This window comes from Vigna radiata, chromosome 10 (genome assembly GCF_000741045.1).
Source record: "Vigna radiata var. radiata cultivar VC1973A chromosome 10, Vradiata_ver6, whole genome shotgun sequence".
In the NCBI taxonomy this organism is placed as follows: domain Eukaryota; kingdom Viridiplantae; phylum Streptophyta; class Magnoliopsida; order Fabales; family Fabaceae; genus Vigna; species Vigna radiata.
The window spans coordinates 15,540,699-15,549,513 of record NC_028360.1 but is presented as its reverse complement, the minus strand read 5'-3'; the positions used below and the strand labels follow the sequence as shown (position 1 = coordinate 15,549,513).

At 30.3% G+C, this 8,815-nt stretch overlaps 1 protein-coding gene across 1 annotated transcript; it reads right to left on the bottom strand.

Annotated features, from left to right (window-relative positions):
- Positions 1–1,062: 1,062 nt before the first annotated feature.
- LOC106774482 (uncharacterized GPI-anchored protein At1g61900) lies at positions 1,063–5,565 on the bottom strand. The gene is made up of 8 exons (XM_014661490.2): positions 5,235–5,565; positions 3,677–3,853; positions 2,968–3,573; positions 2,443–2,688; positions 2,316–2,327; positions 1,995–2,138; positions 1,796–1,840; positions 1,063–1,414 (listed from the first exon to the last, which is right to left on the bottom strand). Exons 1-8 carry the CDS (start codon positions 5,287–5,289, stop codon positions 1,341–1,343), a joined length of 1,359 nt encoding a protein of 452 aa, XP_014516976.1. The 5' UTR covers positions 5,290–5,565; the 3' UTR covers positions 1,063–1,340.
- Between the last annotated feature and the right edge of the window lie 3,250 nt (positions 5,566–8,815).

The following is an 8,815-nucleotide window of genomic DNA, read 5'->3' as shown; positions in this document are numbered from 1 at the left end:
TATATTCACCCATATCTCTTATTTTTGTAATTTTTTTTCTCATAATTGGAATATGAAAAACTTGTCACATCGAATGTTCTCCATCTTGGATATCATATTCTTTTACAAGACTCAAATATTAGGGTATACTCTCCACCACCACCACCACCCAAACTTATTAATAATTTTCATTATAAAAAATACATTAAAAGAACTAAATTAATTTAAATCATTGCTAAATATCATAATGAAAATATATTTGTTGTCACTAGATTTTGTCTCATGAATTATATTTTTAATTCCTAACATTATTGCAACCCACCATCTTATTTTTCTGCCTAATTATTTGATGCTGAGAGAGGTTAGGATAATCTTCTATACTTTTTACTTCATAAAATTCAGTATAGGAGCAATGTTGCTTAAAAAAATATTTTAAATTAGAAAAATTCATTAAAAATGTTTCAAGTATTAATATGTAATTAACTAAAAGGTCAATAAAATTAGGTTAAACACCCATTTTAAGGTCAATTATCGAATAAAACATTTAAATATACTTTGAAATATCTGTAAAAGTAAGATAGATATGCATATAAACTGTGGAATTTGTTGGCAAAGCATATATTTAATGTGGTTAACAATCTTCTATTCTTGTCAAAGAGTTAACAGAGTTCATTCCCTCTTTACACAAATATAGAGAGAAAAAATATATTTAACTACATTAGTTACTCTTAATTCCTAGCAAAAACATTTAGAAAAATTAATACAAAAATAAAAAATAATTATAAAATAAATCATTAAATTTACTAAACGTGATTACTATCCTTATTTGCGCCAGAGTGGTACAGCACAAAACATTCCTGGAGGAATACTGATATGTGTAAATGATGTTCTGTTTGATCAGTTCAATGTCAACTATATCATGAATTCGTGAGTCAAATGATGTCATGAACATAATTGGTTTGATTTTAGTGCTTTAGAGCTTTCATGCTTAACTATGAGACTGAGTTTGAGTCGGACCTTAAAGCTTGGTTTTAGAAGGAAAGAAAAATAGTATAGGACGATTGTATATTGAACATAAAAAAATAGTATAGAACTGGAAATTCCTATGATACTTAAAATGCATATAAATCTCATCAAGTTTCTGTATAACCTATGCTTTCTAAAATTTCTATATACAAAAAATTTATTACATAAGCACGCAAGAAGAATCATGAATCAAGAAGATCCGAAACAGATTGGATATTACCTCTAGCTGAGATTTCTCTTTCTCATAGAACAGGCTACAACTAACTAACCTGACATTAAACCCGTGTAAAACTATCTTTTGTTGAAGAACTAGGAGAGCTTCACAACCCTCATAATTACATGGTTGCCATAAGGAGAAACGATAATGCGGCAAGCACGAAGAACATAATCTCATGGCTGTATAGGCCAGCTGAAAATAAAATACAGAGTCAGTTAATAGCACCAAATCAATCAATCCAAACTAAAACTAATAAAAAATAAATAACTTTGAAAACATTGAAGAAACTGTAAAATTAAATTGTTAAGTTGAATTGTTTATGGCTTTAAGATTTGAAAGCCAATCCAATGCAAAATGAAAAAAAACTGTTCGCGTTTTAGATCATCTATGTACATTTAGAAACTTTGTCATTATAGCTCAAGCCAAATTTAGCTGCCTTTCTAAAATTTGAACACATGTATAGGATTGACAATTAATTTTGAAACTACATGTAGCATTTATATTGTATTTTGTAACTTCATAGATTCAAGATTACTACTGAACAAACATAACAACTTGAAGAGGTTCGCTTACAACTTTGACTTGATGCTGCTGCAGGAAGAGCAGGGATGTTGACAGCTGCAGTTCCAACATTGTCCGATTATCAGCAGTGCAGAAAATAAATATAAGATTTTGAATCAAAATTAATAAAAAGCCAAAAAGAATCCAAAATAAAGAATTAAAAAAGACCAGTTGCCACTCAATTATATTATAAACTTTCAACACTTCATACATTTATTGCATGATGAAGAAGTCAGCTGAGAAGTAGAAGGCCAGGGAGCTGGAATATTATCATTTAGATCACAAAGGAAGCTGATCCCAGAAATCCTGTCAAATGTAGCATCCGAAGGCAAACTAGGTAATAGACATCCAGCCTCTGTTTAGGGTAGACAGTGTAGCAAGTCACCTCTCAGTAAAACATTAATGCAAGGAAAATAATGGTCAAGTAGTGTCTCAACAAAACATTAGCTTTTCGTAAGTGAACCCCCTTCCCCTTCCTTCCCCATAAGTGAAACGTAAATTTATATTGACATAGTGTACATTACAGAATTACCTTGATTTCCAACTGAAGAATCCACATTGTTGATTTCCACACCAAGTTGAACAAGGGAGAGAGAAGAATTGTTAGCATCAGGTATAAAATATTATAGGTATTAACAAGAACAGAGAAATAAACCAACCTTGTAGGGAAAAGTCTTTAAGGCTGATGTGACAAAGACCATAAATATCAGCAGTGATATTTGATCTTTTTAACTTCATTGCCAAAGTTTCAGCACAATCCAAAGCTTGCAAGTTCGTGATGAAGCTCTGCTTTTGCAAGTGAGACACATAACTTTCCATAGCATTACAACAGGCCGTTTTGTTACTTATCCCATCCCCACAACCTCTGGCAACTTGCATTGTGTCAGGGAAAACCAGGGGGCAAGCTGATGCAGAAGAGGAAGAGAAAATATATGTAAAAGAGAGGCAATATTAAAGGGCCAGAAGGATTGACATCAGGAATTATCATCAGGTGATTAAAGGTACTCAATGGAATCAATTATAACCAACTAGAGTCGGCATGCAATGATGATCCCAAATTTGAAAAGACTTCTTATCCAGAGCAAAGACAGAGAAAATAAAATCACGAAGGAAAAAAATACCTAACTCACAATGTCCTCAAATTTTGACAAGAAGGAATGATATAGCATTTAGCACACACTGACCTTTATTAACATTGCAATTAGACAGCCCCCTAAGAACTTTCTTTGCATGAACAGGTTCAAGCTTACTAGCTACCCACCGGAGGACAATATTTCTACAATCACTGACCCTTAGTGGGTGCTTGGTTTGAACTTGTGGTGAATCCATGGCCAAAACATCGGAACCTTTTGATGCAATGGTTGTAGCTGCTTCTAATATCGCATTCTGACAGACTTGATAGCAGCATTCCTTCACAGGATCAATTTTGTCACAGGCGGTAAGGAGCTTGGTAGTATCCACCATGTCATAAAAATCATTCACTTTTTTTACTGGACAAGATGCCTCGGTAAGATTTGAAGAATGAAGTGAACATATCTGCTTCAGATTAGTGGCAGCCCCCTGGCCCATCAAAATCTGTTCCACGTCTGCAAGGCAATGTTTAGCATTGGTCCCATTTAAGGCAAGTACATTGGTATATTTACTGGATTGACCAATGAGAATTGTGAGAGTTGCTTCCAATTGGGGACAACATATTACGTTAGCCAGAAATGGGGCAAAAACTTCCCAGCAATCAATTGCCGTTACACTGATCAAACTTTCAGCAGTGCTAAAGTTCAAAGTGCAGAGTCCTGTGATCCAAGATACATTTATAAACACTGTAAGAGAGAGGAAAAGATAATATTCAAGAATTTGAAAATCCAAAATGACCACAAAAATCATCTAGAAAGGAACCTGATAACTTCGGGATAGAGGTGTTGGTGAATGGAGAGAGTGGTGAAGGTGCAAGAGGAAGAAAAGGCTGTGGAGAACCAAGAGGTGAGAGTTTAGGGAACATAGAACCCACATGGTCAACCAGTCGTGCAGGACCTTGAAGATGATTGAATCTACTGTTATGGGATTCAAGCGCGCCTAGACCAAAACATAAGAGAATTTAGCTTTTATTCACGTATCTTTCCTCTTGCTCACTCCCTTAGAGTGAGTTACAAAGCAAGGAAGTGCATACAAAAAGTTGCAAACATCATGTTCTGTTAAATACTTACAATTAATAGCAACTACAGTTCGGGCATGAGGAAGTAAGAACATGTCTTATTCCTAAAAGGGGCTGAATCATGGAAAAGCATCTTCAACTCAACATTATTAATTCTCACCAATAAAAGCTCCCATTTACCAATTTTATTTTTGTTTTAATTCAACTGTCTGATACATTACAATTTCAACCCAGTCCAATTTTGTTCAACGAATGATAGAGTTAGTAAAACGGACAATCTTTGAATATAATTGAAATTGACACTTCTAAATATATATCTAACATCATCACGGCCAAATATTGAACTGAAGCAGCGGATAGTGATGAGAATGAATGATAAAGCTAAACTTCAATTCAGATCGTGATGCCCAGCACTCTAAAATTATACGGGGAAGGGGTGGTGGTCTAGCATTGCAACCCTGACTCTCCAAAATCAAGGATCATAAAAAATTAAGACTTAATTACTTATTTGGTCCATATAGTTACCTAAATTTTACCTTTTGGTCCCTATAGTTATCCATTCCAATTCTTTCTTGTATCATTTGTAATTTTTAATACTCCCAATGCTTACCACTTTTAATCTTTTAGTCCTTGTCCTCTAAACTCATTGGGATTTAAAGAGATTAAAAATAGGATGTATAAGATGAAAGAAATATTTTTAAACACAAGGACTAAAAGGTAAAGTGTGTTCAGTAAACGAGTAATTTAACAAAAAAATAACATGTAGCTTGTGGGAAATGAACTCTATAATGTACAGGCTAAATGACACAAGCTCCGTTGTTAATTTTATCGAAGACCAATAACTTGTAAGAAACAGAAACATCATTTGAACAGCAATTACATAATCAATTTGGCCATGATAGCAGCTAAGTTGAAACAAAAATTCATCAACCAAGTTTTTCTCTTGCACAGAAGATTAGTCATGAAAGGCCAAGTAAAAATGAAACAAGACCAAAACCCTAACTCTTCCTACTGCTGTCACTACCCCTTCTCGGCTCTCCCGTATCGAACAATGAAGTTAGAAATAGAAAACCCAAATACAGAGAACAATGCAAGTAGAGAGAGTTAATTGAACTCGAAAAAACGGAAAATTTATCAACAACCAATGCACTTGAAACAGAACAGCAATGCTGAAGGTTAATTTAGCTCAGATACTGGTCCCCAAAACATGTATCGGACCACGTAACACAGCACACACACCCACATGAGTAATAGTCAGACAGATCAAAGAAAAGTTAAAGAAAAGTGAGAATAAGGACTTACGGAGAGGGAGCAGGAAGAGAAAGAGGGTGAGGAGGTAAGGGAAGAAGTGGGGCATGGTGCAGAAATCGAAAGCAGCATTCAAGGAGAGAAGAAAAAGGTAAGTGATGGTGGCATTGGAGAAAGGAGAGGAAGAAGAAGAAGAAGACAAGGAGGAGGAAGAACTAGAAGGATCGAAAAGGGGTCATGATAAAGTGAAGTGTGAAGCGAAGAAAGGATGGAAGAAAAAGAAGAGTGAAAGCCATGAATGAATGAATGAGGGTTCAAAGTGAGTGGGGACTGTGGATGGCAGGATCAGTAAAAGCTGTCTGGTGAGACCCATAAGAAGGAGAGAGAAAAGGTAGACCCCACCATTAGCATTTGCAATGACTCCCACTTAGCTACCGCATTTACGCCATTCATTGCCTTTTTTTATTTCACTGCTTTTTGCTTTTTAAATGTCAAAATTACATAAACCAATTTTGGTTTTTAATAACTTTTTAATCGCCATACAATTACAAACTGAAGTCTGAGTTTTATGTTTAAAGAACATAATCTTGATTAAGTTTGTTCCGTCTGTGACAGTATGTGCCAGCTCGTAGGTTGTTCTTTTTTTTGTGTTCTATTTGTAGGTTTCGTGTGTTGTGTGTTTGGCGCCAACTGTGTCGTGTGGCAGTTGGTAGATGGCGTGATTAATAGGGTTCGTTTCTGGGTGTTGCTTTTATTTATTTATTTATTTTTGACGTGGAACGGCTAACGGAACGGAAGCATAGTTTCCTCCCACTACTTGCATTTCTGATTTATCCCTTATGCATTCAGTTCAGACATAATTCTTTATGGCTAATGAGCCGTTTTAAGTATGGTTTTTCAGATTCTATATCGTCTGCTTCTCATTAATTGTACGTTTCTTTTACAATTAATTAATGACCTGTTCATAAACAGTATTGTTTTCGTCCATCCTACTTAAAATCCAACTACTAGAGTGGTTCACATAATTCCAGCTAAAAGTTTTGAAAATGTAACTGTATTGATTACAATACTTATCATTTTATTTTACTCCAATAATATTAGTTTTCCTAAAAAAAATATTTATTGTCTCAGATAAAATAATATACAACTGATGTAATTTCAGAAGGATGAAACCAATCAACTGGCAAACCTCTTTCAACAAATTTTAAATCAGACCTCGTTTTAAAACTTTAAATTCAAATTTCCCTCAAAAAAATGTTGAATTCAGGTAAAATAAATTTATTTCAATTTGTTTATTCATGACAAGTTCGTTAAAAAAATAAATAACAATCAAATAAGATGAACTATATTTATCATAGACTAAAATTAGTTTATACACAGATTAAAAATCATATTTCAAAAGTTATGTGAACAAAAAAAATATTCAAATTAGTTTTGTTCATAAATATTTTTCTTTGTGGCTTATAATTAAGAGTGTTACGTCAACTCGAAATATATATATATAAAAGTTACACCAATTTTATTGTATAAGTGAGTTAGTTTTATAAAATTATGTAAGTATAAAATTGAGTTATGTTTAAAGCTTAGTATAATTATTACGTGTTTTAAAGTTAATAAATTGAAATTAATATATTGTCTCTATTAGATTTTTTTTATTTGAAAATATTTATTTTACTTAAACCATTTTTCTATCTTTCCATGGTTGACATTTAATATTTAACATATTTTAAATTTTTAAAATATTTTTCATCTTATCATACTCATTATATATATATATATATATATATATATATATATATATATATATATATATATATATATATATATATATATATATATATATATATATATATAAATTTTGTTCAATGGTATTTCAAATCTTTTATAACACATTTATATAATAATAATTTATTCTTTTTTTAACATTTTTTATTTGTTGATTATCTTGATAATGTAGAATATTTTCTGGATGATTTTTTTATATAACTATAACTTGTTCTCTTAATAGCAATTTTATACTATATATGTATAAATTTGTTTTATTTTAGTATACTAGAATAATTCATTGTCATAAACATTTTTTATTAGAGAAGTTACTTGTCATTTGCAAAAGTAGCATATGTCATTATGAATATCTAGTTACATATGATATAATTGTTTAGTATTTATATAATTTTTTTCAATTTTTTCTTGTTATTATTTAATACACTAATTTGATATTTATACAATTAATATTTTTTAAAATATTTGACATTCTAAAGAAAATAGAATATCATAATTTTATTTATTTTTTTCTAAAAATTGTTTAATTGATATTTGAAACACTAAAAAATGAATATAGTTACATGAATATATTGTCCCATAGAAACGAAAGTTAAATATATATATATATATATATATATATATATATATATATATATATATATATATATTAAGTTTAGATACGAAGGTGAAGATAATTTTTTTTTAAGTAAAATAATGAAACTCGTACCTCTATCATTCCTACATATATATTAATTCAAATATTAATTTTCAAAAATATAGTAAAGTAAGCAATACGTTTTCTTGCATATATTAATAAAGAGATAGATATATTTCAGCTAAAAATGATATTTTATAGTATTGATTAAACCTAAACCGTCATTTGTTTATTGTGTAATTTTTATGTATACTTTTTTTTACTCCAATTTGAATATAATGGATAAGTGTTTGATTTTACTTTTATTATAAATAAAAATATACCGTAACATTTTCATGTCACACACATTTAAACATGAGATGATGATATTTTGATAATTTTTGACAACGGGAGACTTATCATCACTTTATTGATCTATTAGAATTACGTTTAAAAAAATATTTAAAACAGATACCATATATACGTTATCAAAAAATTGTTAAAAAAATATTGTTGAAAGAACTTTTTTTCTTAAACATGCGCATGTGCACTCAAAATCTAAATATAAGAGTAAGTTCATTTTAACAAATAATTTTATATGACAAATGTAATATATTATATGATTTTTTTAAGACATGCAAACAGTAATTTTGTTTTTTATAAATGTATCAGTACAACTTAATTTGCATAATTTAGATTATTAATAAGAATAAGAAAAATATTGTTGAACGTATAATTAATGTTAAAATCTGAAATAATTAACTCCATTAATTAAAATAATATAAATTCATATAATATATTTTTCAAAAACAAAAATACTCTCCTAAAGATATCATAATATTGTTTGTTTTCTTAATATATAATATTTCGTTAAATTAAGATATTTATTAATTATTCGTAACCTCATAAGAAAGATGTTACTATTGACAATAAAAAAAAAGTATAATTTATTCTTAAAAAAAAAGTATAATTTATTCTTAAAGTAAACCGTAGAAACAGCATTAAAAGACATTTTCAACAGTAGAAAAGGTAAGCATAGAAAGTTATTTCCAGTCACACAACAATTTATTAAGTTAGTTAATGCCCGCAGCCAGCAATCTCTGGCCCAACTTCCCATCCACAATTAAGAGATTTCTCACCCTAGAGTTAGCTGTATCGAAAATCTTTTTTTTTTTTAAATAAAGAAAAAAGGACAATAATTCTTGACCTTTAAAGCGGATGCCAGATGTGAATAAAT

What these genes read in the sequence shown, in the direction of transcription:
- LOC106774482 (XM_014661490.2), bottom strand. Translation starts at nt 5,289, where the DNA reads ATGCCCCACTTCTTCCCTTACCTCCTCACCCTCTTTCTCTTCCTGCTC. An exon ending in TCTCTTCCTGCTCCCTCTCC is followed by an intron (nt 3,854 to 5,234) that starts GTAAGTCCTTAT and finishes GTTTTGGTCTAG; the next exon opens with GCGCGCTTGAATCCCATAAC. An exon ending in TTCTTCATCATGCAATAAAT is followed by an intron (nt 1,841 to 1,994) that starts GTATGAAGTGTT and finishes TTGGAACTGCAG; the next exon opens with CTGTCAACATCCCTGCTCTT.